The 23,947-nt window shown below is 44.3% G+C and overlaps 1 protein-coding gene across 1 annotated transcript; it reads left to right on the top strand.

Moving 5' to 3' along the window:
• The first annotated feature begins 9,378 nt into the window (after positions 1-9,378).
• LOC120850422 (cuticle protein 64-like) lies at positions 9,379-10,271 on the top strand. The gene is made up of 2 exons (XM_040222901.1): positions 9,379-9,387; positions 9,831-10,271. Exons 1-2 carry the CDS (start codon positions 9,379-9,381, stop codon positions 10,269-10,271), a joined length of 450 nt encoding a protein of 149 aa, XP_040078835.1.
• The last annotated feature ends 13,676 nt before the right edge of the window (positions 10,272-23,947 follow it).

Here is a 23,947-nt window from a genome sequence, read left to right as displayed (position 1 = left end):
AGACTGTTTTATTTAAAAAAAGAACGACTAATAAAGTTATCTATTTACTAAAAAAAACGGCTTACTTTTTAATTGACACCTGCGAAACCAGGTCTTATATTTCAACATATGATTCACACTAAGGATAAGTAGCCATGGTTTATGCACGTCGCTGAAAGTTTAATATATTAATCTGCTCTTTTGAGTTCAACCGTTTTTGGGTTTCTAAAGTTGCTTTTAAAAATATACTGAGTACTATTTTATAAATAAAAAAAAGTTAAGTATAACGGACCATTATTAGGACGGTCAATGCCGGCGATAGGAATGAAAAGTCATGGACCGATGACATCCTAAATCAGCAAGCCTGGCATTTATGTCAGGCTGCGTTCTGTGATCGGGTTCTAGACCCCTGAGAGAAAAGATGAAAGGGTGATTGTCCCTCATGCAGTGAGTGAGTCCGGCATTTTGGCCGACTGCCTGAACGTCTTTTGTGAACCCAAATAGGTCCAGCGACGTCGAGTGCCTCTTGATAAAATTGATCGAAAATCTGACAGTTGTCCATTTGAGCTCGTGTGTGTAGAGCGTGTAAAACAGCTCGAAGCGAAGCTTGGTCCAGATAAGGTTTCGATGTCTAACATCGACCGGTTGTCAACACCCGCTCATGTCAATAACATAAACAACAAAGAAAAGGGGATGGTAATGCCACCGGAAACGAGAATGAGAACGGAACCATCTTTGGTGCACTGCCTTTAGAGTGGCCTTCACGGACTTCAATGAACGAATGAACGAGGGATGCGAGCATGTTTTTTTCTGCAGGCTGGTACTATAGCCACGCGCGCATACGATGGCCGGCTGCCGTACATCCGGCTAACATTTCGAAACATTTCCACAAATCAATTAGAATATTGACAAATGCAGTTAACTGCTCTTTGCAACATCTTGTCTGCGTGCAAGCAACTTCAAATGAAATCAAATTATCTTACAATTTAGACCTAACGCGGACAATTGTTGCTAATAAGAATTCTCTCTGTCTGCAGTGCCGGAAATGACAACGAGCGCCATTCAGGAAGGCAGTGTGAGAAGGCTCAATATGTCCCTTAGGCACAAAACACGACACACCCTTTTATCAATTTCAGTGGATTAAAAAAATAACCACAATAACCAAGAAAATGCTGAGTGGATTTTTTTTTTTCACCGTGGCTTTGCATTTTTGGTTCTAGTGTTCCCCAATAGATTTCGATTACAATGTTCCACCTGCAATCATATTGATTTTTTTGTTTTTTATTGAACTACGGATACACGTGCTCAAGCGAAATCACATTGGAAAAATATCAATGGATTAAACAGCAACGGCAATAACTGGTCTTGCTGCCAGTTATAGCTGCCAGTTATTCTTATGTTGTACCCCCCTTCTACTTCATGACCTGTAGTATTCTCTAAATAAATAGAAAAATTCGAAAAAAATTATGATTACGCGTATTGAGATGATAGAAAACAGGCATGCCCTTAGTTTTTTAAGTGTTCGTTGACCATACGTTGAAACAAAACAAACATGGCTTAAACACGAAGGGACAGACAGCTTCAATGCTGCATCTATTCTTTAGTTGTTCACCCAAAAATGGTATGTTCATTGAATAAAGCGAAAAGAAAGGGAGAATAATATTTGCGGTACAAATATATAGACGGCCTAATTTCGGTCTGAAGCGGCCTTTTGTTTCTAAGTTTTGAATGTAGGATAATTGCAGCAGAAACTACATAAAGGAAGGCTATTACAATGGCCGCGTGATTGAAATCAGGTTAGAATATTGCAAATTTCAATATCGTTTTATGCCGGCAAACTTTTCAAGGCTAAAGTTATGTATGGCTTTAATTTCTGGGAGGAAAGTCACTAATGAGTCTCCTCTTCAAAAATACTACAACTTCCTTCGCTTACATATCCTTTATTTACATTACTGGACGTCCTCTCTCTTTGCTGCTTGGCTTCAAACTCTGCACTCCAATGTCGTGGTGCCCTCCTCTTCTTTCTCGCGAATCGCGAAATCACTCTCGCAGCAATGCGATCCTTAAATGGCTGAGCCTGTTGTTAGTTTTAGCGAACATTGAATGTTTGCTGAACAACATGGCATGTCTGACTGAAAATACGTAACAAAATTCAAAAATACCACTCTTGCAAACTATTTAATATTGCGGAAGCTTAGGAATATGAGAGATGTCTTATAACAGATATAAAGGCTAGCTCTAACTTTTTATATCAAAATGGGTAAGTGAATGAGGCACGTGACTTAAGACTTAAGACTATCGGACGCTGTCAATTTATGTCCTTAGCTCACGAGGTTTCTTTTTTAATACTCAAAAATTGTTAGTGACCTTGGTATTTTCTGCATGTGGTGCATCTACAATGTAAAGTTCCCTTCCTGATATTTGCGTATCTCCAAATGTATCTCCAAATTTTAGTTTTATTTATTCTGGTATAAACTTACGTGCACTACATCGCCGTAATCTCTTTTGGCACACCAAAATAGGTTACCAAAATTTATAGAACAAATATACATCCTTAAAACGTCGTAGGTTCTCAGTGCGTGGAGCGAAAGCTCATGCTGGGCTCATTCCTTTCAATATCTACCCCTCGTGGTCTCATTAGAGGGGGAAGCTTGGGCGACGTGAATCTGCTTTCTGACTACTTGACGATGAACCTTAAAGTATCAGATTAGCAGTCGTACCTGACTCGGAAGATCGATCATCCACAACGCAGATAATAAAACGCCATTTCTAGACGAACTGACTTTCCCAGGGCCTATATACAAGATCGGTTTTAAAAGGGTGTTTCTAACTACAAACCCGTATCACTGGTGAATGCATGTAGCAAGGTTCTCGAATATTTCTTAACACATCGGTAACTTTGTTGTATATCAAGCAGTTCTGGTAAAATATCAGAACGGTTTCCAGGTAGATATTTCACAGTAATGTAAACTATTCACACCATTCATGAATTCGCACTATGGTAGATAACGAAGTCCAGGTGGATTCCTTGTTTAAGATTTTTCGACTGCTTTCAACAAAGTGTAGTATCGGAAATTAAGTTATAAATTTATGCAAGCAGGAAAAAGTAAAGCCTATTTTGGTGGACTAATTCTAACCGTACAAATATTAAGCAGATTGTATACTCTTGAGAAAGCGATGTCTCTACTTTCTCACATTAAAGGGGCAGTGCAACGATATTCTGCAATAGCATGTGTTTTTCTTTGCACGAGCTTACTGGCCCTAGTGGGACCAAAGTATACTCGCTCGCAACGTCATTCACCGAAAAACCTTTTTATTATTGTGTAATATCACGAATAAAAGCGAGCGTTTTCATTTAGTCTATTCTTCGCACAACTTCATGACGTAGTTTGGAGGTCCCAGTGTCGGCGTAGACCTCCAGTGAGGATACCTAAACGTGGCTCAAAATTGTACCCCAGCATCGCGTGAGCACTCGATGTGGGCTCGCGATAATCAACAGCTCGACAGGCGTCCGGGTATTGGCTCCTCTCCAATCGCTCCAAGGGCGACCGTCGCCGAACCCTAACATAGTCTGAAACTGAGCACGCGTCCCGTGCTTAACCAAACCCAGCGCGTAGCTATGATAAATATTGGCGGCATATAATCGGCCTCCAGATCACGTGACTGCTTGTTCTGGCTGAGAGTTGGAAGGATGAACGCTGTTCGTGTATGTTTTTTTTTGTTTTTTAATTTATGAGGAAAAAACTTAAGGCTTAAAACTTAAAAGCTTGAAAACTTGTATTATTTAATGAGGAGAAATCCTAAGGCGCGCATCATAGGTTGTAAACGTCAGGGATTAATTATAAGTGGTGTTTATAAAAACAAAAGTACTAAAATCGTTGCACCGCCCCTTTAAGTGTTGCCATAGTCGGCACTGCTATTCGAAAGAGTCAATCAGTGTTACGGAATGGGCACCCCCATTTCATTCCAATCCCATTTGAGGAATTAGGGCTTTCAACAATTTCGTTCTTCTCAACTCCTCGGAATGAAAATATTGAAGCCATTCCCACTCCTGGATTGGATGAACTCCACCATTCCATTTATTTAATTCATAAACCGGAAAATATGGAATATGACTGCCATATGGTGTTGCTGGAGAAAATCAGCATAACGCTGCTGGCGTTATAAAACGTGCAGACAACTGCAAAATTATGCATAAGCTTCCTCAAATCATTCATTTTACTAAGCCTAAAGGCGATCGCACAAAGCGCATCCTGGCACTTGGTATCACTGCAGACATCGATCGCGCTATCAAGCGTAAAAGGCTTGCGAGTCGCAACATTCGCACTACCCATTTTCTTCTCAAACCAGATGTAAATCCACAACAGACACATGATTAGCGTGTTGTTTGTCTGATAAAACCTAAGAAATGTCTAGTTCGTGCGTTCTGCAAGAAGAAGCTACTTTGGTTTCTGCTTCGAATACTTGCACAACAGCACCGCTAGTGCGCTATTAGAAGCGACGCCGCATATACCTGCCCCAAATCTCCACACACTGCGTCAAGAACAGAAAACCGCTGACAAAGTGCAATCGGTATACGGGGCCAGCACAAGATAGTGTAGCAGCATATTATGGAAACCTGCCTTAAATCGTAAATGTAGGTTAGAAGTAGGGAGTCGAACTGGTCATTTTTCCGGTCCGGTTCGGGTTCAGTGTCATTGAGTTCTGTTCCGGTTTGGTTCTGGTACAGTGATGTGTTTGGAATAACGGTCCCGTGACCGGTTCCGTTAAGCACAAACCAGTTTAAACCGGTTTAAAAAAATGTAAAAAAATTCCCGTCAGTTAGTGCAATTAGTGTAATCTAGATTTTAAAAAAGTAGCTCATGCGGAGCCGTGCCGCGGAACGAGGACACCAAAAAAAGACATGCTTAATTTCGTTTTGTGATCTTGAACTTTTAACGTGAACACCGTTCAATGAAAATTACTTTGTTATACAGGCGCTTGGAAAGAGTAGCAAAGCACAGTACTCATGAAATTGATCAGCCAGCACGCATGGAGAGATATTGACGGTAGCATGCACCGTACTTACAAACTACCCACAAAAAAACGAATTAGTTCTTAGTTGAGCAGGAGTTTAGTTTGCAACAGTATATGGTGACATTGTTACCCAATGTAGATGAAACATTTATCCAGTGAAGTACGACTGCCAGCGTGGAGTTTTTAACTGTTATAACGCAGTACAAATGCACGACCGCATGCCGGTACGACGCTCATCCAGCTCGAAACAGCAAACTACCCACACCGCACGTCCGAATGATTTTTTCGGGCAACTGAGTTGAAGAGGAGAAAAACAGCGAAGGCCAATTGAAAGTCGATTAAAACAGATAACGTGTAGGAATGCCAAAGCATTCGTATACGCAGCGTATTTCTACAAACTGTGCGCCGCGCTGAGCCCTGTCGAGCGACCTCTGCGTAAGCTGCCCGGGCGAGCTCTGCGGCCGGCCACCACGGCCGCTCTGAAGAGCCCGGCCACCCTCTCCCTCTTACCGGCGGCCGGGCCGCTGCGCCATGGAGAGGGCTTCTCTGTGGGGTGGCGTTCCTTGGAACTATGCCGCGCACCAGCCAATGGGAGTTTTCCATCAATTCGCTGACAGACTACAGGTTTCGCTCTATGGGACAGGGGAATTTAGGTGCCGTTTGGACCGGCTGCAAAAGCTAATAACGCCGGTTCGCTCCATGGGACACTTAATGCTTCCGCATTAAAAGGACAAAAAATATGACGGGAGACTTCCTGTTTCTAAAAAACACGCGCGCGCGCACACACACACACACACACACACACAAAGAATTTGTATTTAGCCTCAATGCCCCCAGATATACTCGGTTTCTCACCTTATGATGTACCGCGATGGACGCTACGAGCTACACAAGCCAATCTGTAGTTCGTAGCTTGTCTCGTGCCTTGGTGCTCACCGCGTCGCTCCGCCCAACCGGACGGATACGTGGCGCCCTCCGAGCTATGAACCGGCTACGATGGCTCGTGGCGTCCTTTGTGGTTCATCGTAAAGTGAAACCAGGCACACAAGTGTGCGCCTTCCCACAGACTTGCCGACGCCAATTCGTGCTGCACAAAACATGAAATATACTTATTTGTATCATTATTATTGATCTGTCTCCACGCCGTCGCTGCTCTTTGTTTAATCAAAACTGAGCCACTCAAGCAACCATCGTGATTATTTTTTTTAATTCGCTCCGCCACCCGCAAGAAGCAGCTGTCCCATTTCATTACGCCGAACCATCTTCAATGATTCGGTAACCGCCACATGAGATTACGTTTTCGTTCCTGTTCGGGCTCAATATCAAATGTTTGATTTTGGTTACAGTCTGGTTTCGGTTGAGATACAAATAACGGCTTTGCTTCGGTTTCCGGTTCCGTTCGACACCCTGGGTAGCGGCTAATCGCGCATGATTACAACAGCCGCTTTGTCGCGTATCGCGGCGTCAGGAAGGACACCTTGTTCGTCTACAACTTATCAGTTTTGGATGCCTCACTGAGGGCGCCTCATTTTCATCCTCGAAGAAGCATACGCCTCGAAGAAGCATACGCCAGTCTTTATCCTCTATCGAGCATGGACCAGTGAGACAATCAAGCCGTCATACACCTCCAGTGCAATGATGCTGTTTCGAGAGCCACCTATCACGCCTTAACGAATTGTGCCATTAGCCCGTAGGCCTTAAATTTAAATCAACAGAGCTTGCACAAGAATTGAGCGCATTTCATTCCCACTCCAATCCGAGCAAAAGGCATGTAATTCCTTTCCCATTCCATTCCGGGGTCGCATAAGTGCGGAATGATTCCAAAGTCATTTCAATTCCAGAGTGGCAACTCCACAACCCTCTAGCCAGTCAAGCAGCGCCAAAAGTGCCTCGTCACGGTGCTCGTCCTCTATGTGCGTTTTCCATCACCGCCTAAACCAATCAGGCGCAATAAAAAGAGAAGGATCCCGGTGCAATTGCTGTGCAGGATAGGTTGAGACGGCCTTACCGAACGCACGGCCTTACCGAACGCACAAAGACGACGAGCGCCATGACATCGCATATTTTGCGCTGTCTAATTGGCTCTACAACCAAACAAAGCTCAAAAATTAGACGAAGGGCCAGTGAGAGGAATGTACACGACAAGCGGCTGACTTATGTTGTATTTAAATTTTTCGCAGTTTCTATATGCACTACCTAGGTGGTGCCACTGTCCACCATTGCGCCCGTATTGTCAGGGTTGCGTCCCCGTGGCGCTTGGCCCCCATGTTGTTTACCGTTGAATGAACGGAGTACGCTACCAGCCACCCTCCTTGTCGGACGCCTCTTTCCTTCCAGGGCTCCCGCGCCCCCGCCCCGCTGGTCACCACTTCGTCATGTGAGACCCCTCGTCTTTTCTGGAGGCCCGCGTGGGCTCTGCTCTTTTATTTTCTCGGGTGACCGCCTTGCTTTTTCTTTACTACAACTTACAACTGATTTTTAATTAAGAAGAAACATGAAACCCTCGAACCGCCAAAACACAAAATCCGCCTATCTTATCATTGTGATTACAATCTTCCTTCGTAACGACACATGTAAGCAATCTCGCTGCCGAACAAGGCAACGGACGGCGAACTGACATACATATATACCCTTTTCGTACCGTGACATGACAAAAGCCTCCGTAATCTCCCTCATTCTTTGGTTAGTGTGCCACGTTTGCCGGATTATAGCATCGTTGGGGTCAGATATAGATTTAAAAAAAAACATAGAATTACTTGTACTTTAAGGGGTCCCCCAGGGATCGGTATTCCGTTTTCTGCATTGTGTAATGTGTTAATGACCTTCTGTAATTTATGATTGATTGATTGATTGATTAATTGATTCATAAACCCAAGATACAGTTTCGCTTTTTTGCTGTCCATAGGTGTTTGGTTTTGCAGTTAATGACCTTCCACTCATCAAAAAAAGTTAAGGCGACAGGCTTCATATGGCATTTCAATAGAATCGAGAGTGTAACATGAGATTGAATGTTAAGAAATATCCAAACGATAGTAACATTTAAAAAGTCTCCACTTTCGCGTTTGCATTGCGATCAACTTACTACCTCTAGACATTATCACGTAGTGCAAGCATTTATTAGTTGTAATTGCGTCTAATCTAAGATTGATTGTTCACTCCCACAATATTAAAGCGATTGCACCCAAACAAAGGTGGACTTTACGCAGGATCATGCCTCATTTTAGACCAGAAATGTAGCTCGCGTGGAAAACACCTCTTTTAATATTTCTATACTGGAATATACGCACGCGCTATCGGACCCGCATTCCCAGTCATTTACTGAAAAATTCTAAGACGTTAATAAAGGCACTGGGATTTATTTGTAATGCATATACCAGGAGGGGAACCTCGGTATTATACTTTGATGACTCACCCAAATTACACCAGTTCTCTCATCGCAAAACGATGAGCGTTTTAATTTCGGCTCAATTCAATACACGATAATGCCGGCTCAAAGTTCGACGATTATCTGAAACGCAATGAAAGCAGTGAAGCAATGTTAAAACATGAATAACATATTCGTAAGTTCCAATGTAGAAAACAAATTGTAACTATTACTTTCCTTCCTACGGTTGACCCGGACTGAAATATTTTGCTTTATAGCTTTACATGCACTGCTACAGAGGCCCATTTGCTAGAACCTTTCAGTAATGTTTCTATTCACAAGTAGCCGACCATAATGTCTGCTAATGCTAATTGGAAAATAAAATATGTATATCTTGTATTACATCTTTGTCGATAATCTCTGCCCTGATATTACATACTCTCAGTGCCCCGGCCAACAATTTCAGTCGGCAGAATAAAAATACAGACTTTTCCAATTACTTTGTAGATCAGGTATTGTCAATTTAAATTAATGATCTGGAAACCAGGGGCAGTTCATGTCTTTCCTCACTTTTCGCACTATTTTGCTGTTCTTTCAACTCAGAACCACTAAATTATTGGGTAATCACATTCATATTCTCTAGCACTCTCTCGTAGTTCACTATACCCTGACCACAAACAGAAGTGCGTCTGTACAGGCCCGGGGCAAACCCGTAACGTCACAATGAGTTGCAACAGGCTGGCGGAAATCCTCTCATAACGGCGCTCCTCTGGTTATTCAACTTGAATCAGGAAACGTCAACATGAAAGCAGCAATGCCAACGTTAAATCGATCTCTGTACGTGACTCAAAGACGTAGAATTTTTCCCTTCCACACGTTCACTTGCTTGTGACTTGGGCTCAAAACAGACTCCACCCCTTCCGTCTCACCTGTCCCACCCCTCATCGAGGTATAAAAAGAGTGGTAATTTGCTGCTGTTCAGTGCCAGTCGCCCAGAACCTGCTCAACTACAAGCCATCATGATTGCAGTAAGTCCTCGCTTGTCGCTTTTTCATAGTACAAAAAGAAACTTCTTTTCCTTGAGTTTGATGTTACATAACTTCAATTTAACTAGCGGAAATCGCCACGTTCTTAAAATTAGCATTTTCTGCTTTATTCCCTTAAAGCAACAACTTGAAACACATGAGCAGCTAGACATACACGATACGCATATAAAACTAGTCCAATCCTTCACCACAACACTTTAATGATAGTGCTGCATTTATATACAAAACAATGATTTCACATCGTATTTTCTACAACGTTTTGACTACAAACTGATGCACCGCCCGCTGCGTAAATAAAACACAGATCTAACCATCATCGAAACGTCGCATTCTGAAAAACAAATCCTTTAAAGAGGGTCTTTCAATACCTTCCTTATGGTTTTATTTAATAGGCCCGCGTATAATACATATTTCTCTATTTGCAGTTCCGTGCCTGCCTCCTCGTGGCTCTGGCCAGCTGCGCCTTCGCCGGCTACGCCAGTCCCTTGTACGGCTACAACGCCCCTGTGGCAGCCTACCACGCCGCCCCCGTGTACAGCAGAGTCGTGGCCCCAGCCGTCACCGCCGTCCACCACGGAGCAGCCGTGTCCCACGTGTCGAGCGTGAGCAGCTACCGCAGCCAGCACCCCGTGGCCACACCGGTCGCCCGCTACGCCTCCGTCCACACGGCCCCGGCTGTGGCCACTGTCCACACCGTGCCAGCCGTCGCCAAGGTCGCCGCCTACGCGGCTCCGGCGCTCTCTGCTGTCCACGCGTTCCCGACCCACGGCTACGGCCTCGGATACGGCTACGGTCTGGGCACTTACGGACTTCGCTACGGTCACGGCCTGAGGAACTACGGCTACGCACTTGGTTACCATCTGTAAACACGATGATTTATTTATAAACCAGCAATGAATAAAGTTTTTGATTCACAAAAATAGTGACTATGCATTAACACCTTCTCACACCAGCTTCTAAATTCCAACATGTGCTTCGGTGATGAGAGTAAGTAGCGGTGATTTATGGGGGTCACAATAAAACGTTTATTAACAAAACAAATTTTGCTAATAAGGGATTTACGCAAAAATGTTCAAATTGCCGGGACTGGACATGATAAAAGAAATAACACCGACTTGACTTAACGAAATTAACAATTTACTCAGACGTTTCCTTTGTCATGCGGGAAAGATCCTCAGTGAGTCATCTTCCATGCGTGAGACATCCTCCAGTAATTACGCCACCCCGTTCATTTTAGAACGGGGTGGTGTACAAGTTGAGTTCTCGGGACTGGGATGCATCGTACATCGGGGAAACCGGCAGCAAGCAAAGCACCCGCTTCAAAGAACATAAATGAGACGCGGAAAGGGCGACGCATGTTACAAGGTCAAAAACCAAACTGGTCGACCATTGTTTGACCACCGGTCACAGCTTAGGTTTTGAGAACGCAGAGATCTTGGGACGGGAAAAAAGGTGGGGTCCCCGGAAATTCTTGGAATCGTGGTGCATCTGAGGCGACCAATCGGCTTGCAAAGTTAACCGCGGCCCACTTCATGACGTGTACGCGGATTTACTGAAATAGGGTTTAGTTGCTGGGCTCTCACTCATGTCCCTGTTGGCACTCACTGGTGATGTCTCTTGCATGAGAGATAAAACGTATGATTAAACTGCTCATTTTGTTAAGTCAAGTCGGTGATATTTGTTGTATCATAATGAATTTACATTTCATCAAGCGAAAAAATCGAAAATAATATTTACCGAACACATTTTTAGAGAGCCAGAGTTCGTTCTGAATTGGCATTCAAATTATATATATATATATATATATATATATATATATATATATATATTGTTGTGGAAGACGAAGACTCACACCGTAAAGAGTGTTGTGCAAGACGAAGAATATCACACCGTAAAGAGTGTTGTGCAAGACGAAGACTTGCAAATAAAGGAAGGCAGAAGAAGATTAGTGTGTGCCAGTGAGAGAATGGACGCCATTAAAGGGTGACGGCGAACCTGACAGAACAAAGCCTTCGAATTGCCTTCTGCCATAACAATTGGTGTCAGAAGTGGGGTCATGGAAACCCGAAGCACCGCCCAGGGGAATCAGCACCAGGTCTTGGAAGCCATTAACGCTTTGAAGGAGTCACTAGACACTCTCCACGAAGAACACACTCGCCATCGGGAAGAGCATCGGGAAGCCTTCACCGAATTGCGACGAGAGGTGGCCGCTCGACTCCAAACTCATAGTGAACGTGAAGCTTCACCGCTGCTTTCGGGATCTCAAGGCGTAATGCCAGCACTGCCATCGTCTGGTGAGGCCGCCGGAACTATGCCTGATGACAGCAGCGGTTCCCGGACCTCACCCATCGACCATGTCGGGGACCACGCAGTCGTAACAGATCCCCTGTCGTCGCAGCCAAGGACTTCCTCTGAGGGAGCAAGCCAGCAGCAAGAACTACAGGGCCCAATCGCCCCAAAGATGATCGTCAAACTTGACACATACGATGGACGCAACTCCTGGGCTACCTTCCGGACGCACTTCGACCTAGTGGCAGACATAAATGGATGGACAAATAATTCACGAGGAGCTTTCTTGGCGTCAGCACTTCGAGGGGCAGCACTGGAAGTACTGCGAAATCTACCCGCAACTATACAGAGAGACTACAACTCTCTCGTGAATGCTCTGGAGGGACGCTTCGGTGACAAGCATCTGGGGCGACTATACCACGCTACGCTCCGTACACGTGTACAACAAAAGAATGAGTCCCTGGCAGAACTCGCGACAGACATCGAAAGACTGGCACGCCATGCCTATGAAGGTTGTGCAGCCTCAACACTTGATTTGGTTGCAGCTGGGCACTTCGTGGATGCTATTTCTGACTCGGAGGTACAACAGTTCGTGCGACTTTCGTCACCTGGTTGCATGCGCGATGCTGTTGCGCGAGCCATGGAGGTGGAAGCGGCCAGAGGAGCTGTCAGAGCTACCCGTCGGGTATCTGCCGCCGTTGAGTTCCCACCCGCCCCGCAATCTCGTCAGCCTGCTCCGCGGCATGAGTGCAAAACATCGGTGGCACCTGCGCGTCGTAGATCCCCACCCACGTGCTGGAGCTGTGGCAGACAAGGTCACCTACAGCGCTATTGTAACTGGCATGGTACCGAGACACGTCTGCAAGGAAGCGAGGACTCTATGACGGAAAACTAGTGTCAGCCGAGCTTACCGGCCAAAACTCGGCTGAACATAAAACTAAGGAGCCGGTAACTGCATTCCAGGTGCATAAATTGCGAGCCGACAAAGACGGACTTTTCGTAGATGGGCAACTCGAGGGTATTGCGTGTAGTATGCTTGTGGACACTGGGGCAAACGTCACTCTAGTGAGACCTGATATATTCAACCGAATAAAGGGATCTCTAGAATCGTACAGACATCTCGCTGAATGCTCCCTCCGTACAGCTACAGGCGATATAGCACCAGTCACGGCGTCATCACAGCTCATGTTCCGTTTTGGCAGTCAAGAATTTTCACACGTGACTTATGTCGCTGATATATTTGAAGAATGTATCCTGGGCCTCGACTTTCTGAAGGAACACGGTTGCTCGATGGATCTAAAGAATCAGACACTAAATCTGAGCGAGGAAAGCATCATCCTGTGCAGCAGACGAGCGCTCTTGAAAAATGAGGGTGGATTCCTCATCTGTTCGAAGTCAACTGTTGTTTCCCCGCAGTGTGAAACCATCGTTTGGACAACTGATGGCAATTGCTGTTCTGAAGGTATCGCAGTCGCTGAAGGAGATGAGGCTTGTGACAACATACCAGGTGTCATTGTCGGAAAAACACTTGTGAATTTCAGCAATGAGCGCGTCCCTATCCGTATTGCCAACCTAACGGATAAAGCGATAAACATCAAGAAAGTTTGTCGAATGGCGACTTGGTCCCACACTGCGAGCCTTAGAAGCCCGAGAAGAGAAAGTACCAACGTGAAGCAAGATGGGCTGCCGATGTCTTTGCTGGAACTAGCAGACCGCTCCAAGCAGCACCTCAAAAAAACCGCAACAAGAGTCCCTTTTGAATTTAATCAACGTCTACAGAGATGTCTTCGCTTGCTCCCCATCAGAGATCGGGCGCACGAGTGCTGCTCACCACCACATAGATACTGGTGACGCTATTCCGATCAAGCAGGCACCTCGGAGAATCCCGCTCGCTAAGAGGAATGAGGTCACTGAAATGATCCAGGATATGCGAAAACAGGACATCATTGAGCCCTCATCTAGTCCATGGGTCTCACCTGTAGTATTGGTAAAGAAGAAAGATGGGAGCACGAGGTTTTGTGTGGATTATCGTAGACTGAACAACGTCACGAAAAAGGACTCCTACCCTCTTCCTAGGATCGACGACACATTTGATGCAATGGCCGGTGCCTCCTGGTTTTCTACGCTTGATCTCAGGAGCGGCTATTGGCAAGTTGAGGTAAAACCCTCAGACCGTGAAAAGACAGCGTTTACCACAGGCGATGGTTTGTGGCAATTCAAGGTAATGCCCTTTGGCCTTTGCAACGCGCCAGCGACTTTCGAGCGCCTCATGGACAAGGTTCTTCAAGGCTTGCCCCTCAATGTGTGTCTCGTATACATTGATGACATATTGGTGCACGGAAAGACTTTTGAAGCTGCTCTTCATCATCTATCAGACGTCTTTGAGCGCCTAAGACAAGCGAACCTAAAATTGAATCCCAAAAAATGCTCGCTATTCCAGAAAAGAGTTCGATACTTAGGCCACATTGTCTCTGAGAATGGGATGGAGACAGACCCCGACAAGACGGACTGTATTCGAAACTGGCCCCAACCACACAGTCATCGTGAACTCAAGAGTTTCTTAGGCCTATGTACCTACTACCGACGTTTTGTCAAGAACTTTGCTACCGTGGCCAAACCACTCTATACGTTGACAGAACAGAACACGAAATTTCACTGGAACATGCAAGCTGAGGAGGCTTTTCTTCAACTCAAGAATACCCTTACTTCACCTCCTATCCTCGGATTTCCCCATCCGAATCGTCAGTTCGTCCTGGACACGGATGCAAGTAACGTTGGTGTGGGTGCAGTCTTGTCACAGTTAGAGGATGGAACTGAACGGGTAATTGCGTACTACAGTCAGGTATTAAAGAAAGCAGAACTAAACTACTGCGTCACAAGAAAGGAACTGTTGGCCGTAGTTAAAGCTGTAGGACATTTTCACCATTATCTCTACGGCAAGCGCTTCCTCTTAAGGACCGATCACGCGTCCCTCACCTGGCTTTTGAATTTTAAGAACCCTGAAGGACAAGTTGCAAGGTGGTTGGAGCGTTTACAACAGTACCAATTTAATGTCCAACACCGAGCTGGTAGGAAACACATGAACGCCGATGCACTCTCGCGAAGGCCTTGCTCACGAAAAGATTGCTACCCGTGCCTTGATGCTGAAGAGCACTCCGACCTCAACAGCACGAATCCACCGTCTCAGTCAACGGTCACGCGACAGGCGGTGATCACGCGTCCATCAACCGATGATGACCCCACTGACTGGAGTGACGAAACCTTGCGTACGCTTCAAAGAAAGGACGACAATATTCGGCTTCTTATACAGTGGAAGCAAGAAGGCGAAAGGCCGGATTGGTACCGGGTTGCACCGCACAACCATGTTGTCAAAGCCTACTGGGCTCAATGGGATTCTCTACTCATACAAAACGGCCTCCTGTTTCGCTGCTGGGAAAACAACGATGGAGTTAACTTTTCCCTTCAACTTGTCCTGCCTCAAGTGCGAGTCAAAACTGTGCTGCAGGAACTCCATGACAGTCCTACGGGTGGACATTTTGGGGTACACAAAACTCTACAGAGAGTGCGTGACAGATTCTACTGGGTTGGCGCCAGCCGTGACGTGCGCGAATGGTGCAGAGGCTGTGACCACTGCACATCGCGCAAAGGACCTCCCTCTCGTTGCCGAGGACAGATGAGAACATACAACGTTGGCGTGCCGTTTGAGCGAGTAGCCATTGACGTCGTAGGGCCACTACCAGAAACAAGAGAAGGAAATCGGTATCTAATAGTAATTGCAGACTACTTCACAAAGTGGCCAGAAGCTTTCCCTGTTCGTAAGTACGACGCAGCAACCATCACTCGAATCTTGCTTACAGACATCGTATCGAGGTACGGAGTGCCCCTAGAAATCCATTCTGATCAAGGACGCACTTTTGAGTCGCAGACCTTCAAGAATTTGTGCACAGCACTTGGCATAAAGAAAACTAGAACAACACCATTACATCCACAGTCGAACGGTATGGTGGAGAGGCTCAACCGGACCCTTAAGCAATATCTATCTCTCTTCGTCAACGAGCACCAGGACAACTGGGACGAACTGGTTCCCCTCTTTTTACTTGCCTACCGTTCAGCTGTCCACGCAGCAACAGAGTACACACCATCGATGTTGCTCATGGGGAGAGAGCTAAGAATACCTGCGGACATTATGTTCGGTACTCCGGCGCCACCACCACGGGAGGCAACACGTGAAAATGTTCACTTATATCACGCTCTCCATTTACGCAAGAAATTGGAATCTGTCCATGACTTCGCACGAAGGCATTTACAACTCAGCAGCAGCCATGCAGAGACTCGCTACAATCGAAGCGCATCCAGCCACCAACTGGAACCTGGAGATTTGGTGTGGCTATACAGACCAACTAGAACCAAAGGTCGTAGTCCAAAACTACAACGAAACTGGGATGGCCCCTACGAGATCATCAAGAAACTGAACGATGTTGTCTACCGGATCCGCCATGTTAACAACCATAGACCTCAGACAGTCCATTTTGATCGTCTCGCACCATACCACGCTAAGTGAACACTTATGCGGGCCTCGGGACGAGAGCCTCTTCAGGGAGGGGTGCAGTGTTGTGGAAGACGAAGACTCACACCATAAAGAGTGTTGTGCAAGACGAAGAATATCACACCGTAAAGAGTGTTGTGCAAGACGAAGACTTGCAAATAAAGGAAGGAAGAAGAAGATTAGTGTGTGCCAGTGAGAGAATGGACGCCATTAAAGGCTGACGGCGAACCTGACAGAACAAAGCCTTCGAATTGCCTTCTGCCATAACAATATATATATATATATATATATATATATATATATATATATATATATATATATATATATATTAAAATGAAGTGATTGATTCATTAATTGATTGATTGATTGATTTATATAATGTGTTCATTCCTTTTTTTTAACTTACTCTCAAGGCAAGGAGGCACTACAGAGGGGGTAGCAAATAAAACAACAAAAAGAGAGGCAAATCGGGAACAACACAAGAACAAAGATCAGAAACAATAGGGAACTACCATAGTCAGCTGTATTAGTACAAAGAGGACTGTAGTCAACAATTGATGTTAGTGACGCAGGTAAGCGATTCCAATCATTGGGAGTTCTAGGAATTAATGACGCAAAAATATGAATTAAAGTGACAAAACGGAACACCGACATGGTGGAGATTATCCGAACGTGCGGAAACAAACGACGGTGAGATTATTAGCTGTGCACTGAGTTGAGGAATATCATAATATATCTTATTAAAAACACAAATACGATAACTTCTGCGACAATGTGCGAGACTTGAAAGTTATAAAGTATTTTATTGCTGAACGCTTGCAGAGCGATTATAATTGACTGGGATTAGACGTGCGGACCTGTTCTGAACGGCTTCAAGTGAGTAGTGAGATAGTTGGTAAAGAAATTCTGAATGGAGGCTGCAGACTCGAGTTTAAATCACACTAGCGTTTTAGAAGAAAATAGTTTTAATGAATAGGAAGAAGTTACGCTTGAGATAACCAAGCCCACGATTCGCATTGTTAGTTAAGCATGCAGCTGCCAGGAAGTATTGGCGATTATTATCACACCCAGATATGAGTACGAATCTACGAGCTGTAAGGGTTTCTGATAAAGGTTAAAAGTAGAGAAAGCTTTAGTTTTACGTGTTAAGCGCATTGTTTTCCATTTGGTAATATTAAGGTGCAATGACCAGAGTTCACACCACTGAAAATTTGAATATAAATCATGTTGCAGTTTTTGTTAGTCAGAGTCGCTGGATATAACACGGTAAATAGCTGAGTCAACACAAAAGAGTTCGATTGAAGAAAAAAACATTGGTCTGCTAGTCGTTCATATAAATTAGAAAAAGTAAGGGACCTATAACGGACTCATGAGGTACACCAAAAGAGACGAACGCGCCAGAGGAGTCAGTGCCATTACACGTTACAAATTCCGAGCGATTAGTTAGGAATGGAACAAGCCATTTAAACACGTCAAAATCAATGCTAAGTTTACCTAGCTTAAGCAATAAACGTTTATGTGAGATCTTTATGGAAGCTTTTCAAAAATCGAGAAAGATGCAGTCCACGTAAGGTCCCTGATCAACAGCTGTATACCTGTGCAAACTTGAAGTTTTGCAGCTGTATGACCTTGAAGTTTTGAAGCAGCCATTGCAAAAATTCAGGCTGGTACAAAGCCCACGCAAATTAAATCAACATGTGTCAATATTGAAAATGAATGAAGAAATGATTCCTGCCGGGTAACTTCAAAACGACAGTTATAGGACTTCATTTTTCGGAGAAATTCTGGAGAAATTTTGGAGAAAAAAAGCATCTGCTTGACAACAAGCCGGGTTTAGTTGAAAAGATTTCTTAAAACTTTAATACCAACCCAGTGCAAAATTATCAAACTGAAGCTGAGAAAAATAAGAGATCGCCAAATAACAAATACGTATTAAGCTGCATTTCGTTTTTTGCGATATAGATGTGGGAGAGTGCGTAAATTCTGGTATTTTGTTTTCATATTAACCTATCAGATGGTGTCAAATACTTTCCTCAACTAGTTTATATAGACACAGTATATATATATATATGTGTGTGTGTGTGTGTGTGTGTGTGTGTGTGTGTGTGTGTGTGTGTGTGTGTGTGTGTGTGTGTGTGTGTGTGTGTCTGTGTGTGTCTGTGTGTGTGTGTATGTGTGTGTGTGTGTATTGCAATGTTATTTGTCACCTACGTGTTGTCAAATGTTGCTCATCCAATGTGTAATTTTCGTTCTGCACTTCGCGCTTCTTTCTACTGTGTATATCCATCATTTATTTATCTGTATTCTGCTAAAACTCATCTACAATATATTGTACTAACATCTCTTGTCACAACCTCCAAAAGAAGGTTAGCAGTATTAATGAAAATAACAATACTTGTTTTACGTGTCGCAGTTTCCCAATACTTGGATCAAAAGTTCGTACTGAACTCATTCATTTCAATACTCCCGATGGTTTTGTTATAACAGTCCGCTTCACCGCCATACATTCGCACTTTGACTTGTTAGCGATGAACGTTAAAATATCATATCGGCAGTCGTACTTTTCTGAGCATGTCGATAATCCACAACGCACACATAAGACTACTTTCCTAGACAAACTGACTTCCAACTGTGTTTATGCATTTTTTACAAGCATGACCCATATACAAGAGCGGTTTTAAACGCATGCTTAAAACCAAACACCTCCCTCATTATTTGGTACGTCTAGCTAGGTTATCGGATATCCTTTTTCTTATATAGACATTGTAACTTTCTTGGTACCCCACGCATTTTGGTAAGACCGAAATGAGTTCCCATGCGGAGACTTAACCGTGATCCTATTTAGTCACACGAGTTACGAAATCGCTACAATATAGGGTAACGATGGCCAAGTAGATGCAAATGTTTTATATTTCGCGAATACTTTTGAGAAAGTCTTGTGCACTGCGCAATTTTTGCATTTTGCGGTGGACTGAGTTTTTACCTTCCAAATTGCAAACAGGTTGTTACTGTTGTTAATGGAAAGTCCCTAGAACTACCAGTTTGATTGGGGGATACCCCAGGCGTCGCTTCTTGGGCCTCTGCTTCTTCATTCGTTTGATAAATTTCTACGGGGAGCGTTTGATCTAATGTAATTTCTTTACAGACAATTCTGTTTCGTGTTCCACTCTTTTATAATAATAATAATAATAATAATAATTTTATTGCACAAATATAAATACAATATATACAAATGCGGGTCCGTCAAAAGCCAATAGCGGCTTGTGGGACTGGACCAGGCAGCGGCGTAGAAAATACCAAAACTATTCACATGAAAACCAAACAAAAGCCATGAATTAATTAAAATGCAAAAAGGAAAAAAAATATTGAAGAATCTAAAAAAAAAATAAGAATACAAGCGAAGAAAACCGAACACCAAGAAGGATCTCTTAAAAAGAAACAAGGTCACTATAACACTGAAAGAACAACTATAACACTACAATACTGAATGATACAAATGAAGAAAACCGTACATCATCTAGAATGTCTTAGAGCTACAAAGACAAGGTCAATCAAAAAAGCAAAAACACGACAAAAAAAAGTATTTAACAGTCACTTGAAGGAGCTAATGTAGGGGCAAAAATAAGTATTTAAAAGTTTAGCATATTGTTTTTAGCTGTCTCTTTAACTGACGTTTTGAGTTCCACTCTAGAAAGGAATCGGGTAGGGCATTAAAAAGTTCAGGCACATAAAACGAGCGTAATCGTTTTCCATACTTGGTATAAACACGAGGAATGATAAAGCGTTCACAGTTCCTTAGAATACGCTCGGAAACACGGGGGGTCTTAAAGGTGGTAATCCAATAATGCTTCATAATGACACTTCTTTTAAAAAGAGCTGAAAAACGCGGCAAGCACAAAGATAAAAACAGTTCGTCACTTGGAGTATCGAGAGGAGCGTAAGCTACGCCCCTCAGAATTCCCCTCAATATGCTATCAATTTTATTTTGCCAAATCATCGAACAGTTTGCGTAGACTGTGATACCGTAACGTAAAACACCATAGGCTAAAGAGTTGACCACCATCTTTCGAACAGAAAAAGGAAGAAAGGATTTTGTGGAATATAACATGCATGATACACTTCGGAGCCTTTTAGCAACATAGCTAAGATGCGAGTTCCAGGACATGTCACTATCAAAATATAACCCCAAGTATTTCGCTGTGAAAACATATTCAATAGGTGAGCAGCTGCAGCTAGCACACTTTGACGTGTGGAGCACAAATGGAAAATCAAGGCATTTATGTTTCAATGGACTGCAGAAACACATCAGTTTTGTTTTTTGAACGTTAATTTTGATAAGATTCGTTTGAAACCAGTCCATTACCTTTGTAGCGTTAACTTGTAACAGGTTAAGTGCACTGCGCAAATTTATATGGCGGGAAAGTAACAAAGTATCATCTGCGTATTGAAAGATGTCACCACCTGACATCGCCTTAGCAAGATCGTTCACATACAGATTAAACAGTAGAGGAGACAACACAGAACCTTGAGGAACTCCGGCTTTAAGAAATACTTTGGCGCTCTGGGTATTGTTAACAGAAACCCGCTGTGTCCGGTTCGTCAGAAAGTCTTCAAGTATATTAAAGAAAGGACCCCTAAACCCGTAGTCAAATAACTTTTTGATTAATATTTTGTGACTAATGAAATCGAACGCATTAGAAACATCTAAAAAAAGAGCGCAGGCATATTTGTTGTTTTCCAAAGTGTCGTGTAGCTTATCCACAAAATCTTCGAGAAGTGAATCCGTGCCACGTCCCGGGATAAAACCGTGCTGAGACGGCGAAAAAAGATCAAACTTTTCCAGGAACGCCGTCATTGCTTTTAAAATGTGCTTCTCAAGTATCAAAGATAAACACGAGAGAATAGATATTGGTCTGTAACTTTCTACGCTATCATGCTTTCCTCCTTTGTAAAGCGGTCTGACAATGGCACTTTTTAGTCCAACTGGAATGACCCCTGAGCCGATAGTCCCATTCATTACGTAAAGCAGAATACCAGACAAAACGTCGAAATTTCGCCGTAAGTCGCTGATGCGAATATTATCTGCTCCGGGAGCCTTGTTAAGCTTAAAACTAAATGCAAGATTACGCAGGTCCTGTGGTGTCATGCTTGGCAAGAACGCTGAGGCCGAGCAAGAGCGGTTCAAGTTAATAGGAGTGATATTTTCGTCGTTTGACACACCTGACAGGGAAGCAAAGAAGCAATTAAAAGTGTCAGTAACCGATTGTAAGTCGGTTCCGAAATGCTTGGTAATTGCGTCATCTATCGAAGACTTGTTTGAAACTCCTTTAACCTCATTTACCAAAGCCCAGGTTTTATAAATATCAAAACGTGATCTATAAAACTTATTTTGAAAGTGCTCACGTTTTTTGCAGCGAATTATGGAATTTACACGATTTCTACAACTTTGGTATTGCAAACGCAATTCTTTATCGTTCGGGAAACGGCGACATCGTGCCCATAACATATCTTTCTCTTTGATCGCAGATAAGACGTCTGTGGTAAGCCAAGGTTGATTCTGCCTGCGTTTTCTTACAGTTATTGTTTTAGAGCGCAGCTCTTAGGGGCCCGTTTCCGGCTTGAGCGGCGTCGCCGTCGCCGTCGCCGTCGCCGTCGCCGTCGCCGTCGGCGTAACCGCGCGGTGCATCATGGGAAATGTCCCATAATGCACCGCGCGAGCCCCCCCACCGGGGTCACGTGACCTCGTGGGGGGTCACGTGACCCCCCGAGGTCACGTGACTCCCCTGAGGTCACGTGACCCCCTCCTCAAGGTCACGTGACCCCCTCCTCGAGGTCACGTGACCCCCCGAGGTCACGTGACCCCCGCCGATGTCGCGTGACCCCCCGATGACGTCATCGTCACTGATGACGTCACCGGCATCCACATCGTCATCGTCATCATCACTGATGACGTCACCAGCATCCACATCGTCATCGTCATCATCACTGATGACGTCACCGGCATCCACATCGTCATCGTCATCATCACTGATGACGTCACCGGCATCCGCATCGTCATCGTCATCATTACTGATGACGTCACCGGCATCCACATCGTCATCGTCATCATCACTGATGACGTCACCGGCATCCCCATCGTCATCGTCATCATCACTGATGACGTCACCGGCATCCACATCGTCATCGTCATCATCACTGATGACGTCCCCGGCATCCACATCGTCATCGTCATCATCACTGATGACGTCACCGGCATCCGCATCGTCATCGTCATCATCACTGATGATGTCACCGGCATCCCCATCGTCATCGTCATCATCACTGATGTCACCGGCATCCACATCGTCATCGTCATCATCACTGATGACGTCACCGGCATCCACATTGTCATCGTCATCATCACTGATGACTTCACCGGCATCCACATCGTCATAGTCATCATCACTGACGACGTCACCGGCATCCGCATCGTCATCGTCATCATCACTGATGACGTCATCAGTGACGTCACCGATGTCGTCACCGGCATCCGCATCGTCATCGTCATCATCACTGATGACGTCATCAGCGACGTCACTGATGACGTCACCGACATTCGCATCGTCATCGTCATCATCACTGGTGAAGCCATCAGTGACGTCACTAATGACGTCATCGGTACCCGCATCGTCATCGTCACGGATGACGTCATCAGTGACGTCAGTGATGACATCATCGGCATTGGGGGTCACGTGACCCCCAAGGTCACGTGACCCCCCCCCCCCCCTGGTTAGTTTACCCCCCCCCCCGTGCCCTTCCCTCCTCCTCCTCAAGAGCTGCGCTCTAATTCGGCGTTACAGGGAGTTGTAAGCGGCTTTCATTTTTTTTTACGCTCATTGATTTGAAATCCGAAAAAATATCAATTAGCTTAAGATACGCATCCTGGTGATTAAAATTTTCAATAAGTATATTCCAATTATAAGAAGAAATTAATCTATCAAACTGACGGGAATCCACGATTGTTGTTTCTTTTTGCTGTTGTATAGGTTTTTCTGAAATACCACAAAAGTTAATGCGACACGCTACGAAATAATGGTCCGCCAATTTTCGCAAGATTACTGCCGATGTTACAGGTATACCAGAGTTTCTAACGTTTATATGATCAAGGCAAGACGAAACCAGTTTATCGGACAGGTGTTCCTCTCGTGTCGGTACATTTATTATGCATTCGATGCCGTAGTTAGCGAGAATATTTAAATAGTCACATACGAATGATCTTGAAGGCATCATTACGTCAATATTTAGGTCACCCACGATGCAAAGTTTACTGGTAGACGCTATACTTTCTAAATTAGTATTTAACTCCTCTAGAAATTTGTTCACATTTTCTGAAGGTGGCCTATAAACCGAAAATAGAAATATTTCGAAATTATTTTTATTTAACTTCAGCGAGAGACACTCGGCATGATTAAAGGAGACCGCTAAATCTACTACTGACCATGTTTTGTTTACATACACTGCTATTCCTCCTCCCCTCCCTGCGTCACGCGTCAAAAAGAAGCTGTCAAATTCCGGTAAAGAAAACTGATCCTGTGAAACGAAAACCTCCCGAACATTTATTTCGGTTAAAACGAAAACGTCGACAGAATTCTCGACTGCTCGAGCAATCAACTGAAATTCATCCCAATATTTTCTAATGCTTCTTAGGTTAACATGAAGTACAGTGAG

Source organism: Ixodes scapularis, unplaced genomic scaffold (assembly GCF_016920785.2).
Source record: "Ixodes scapularis isolate PalLabHiFi unplaced genomic scaffold, ASM1692078v2 PGA_scaffold1__304_contigs__length_218370807, whole genome shotgun sequence".
Classification (NCBI taxonomy): Eukaryota; Metazoa; Arthropoda; class Arachnida; order Ixodida; family Ixodidae; genus Ixodes; species Ixodes scapularis.
Note: the sequence above shows the minus strand (reverse complement) of the source record. Positions and strands in the feature narration are given on the sequence as shown.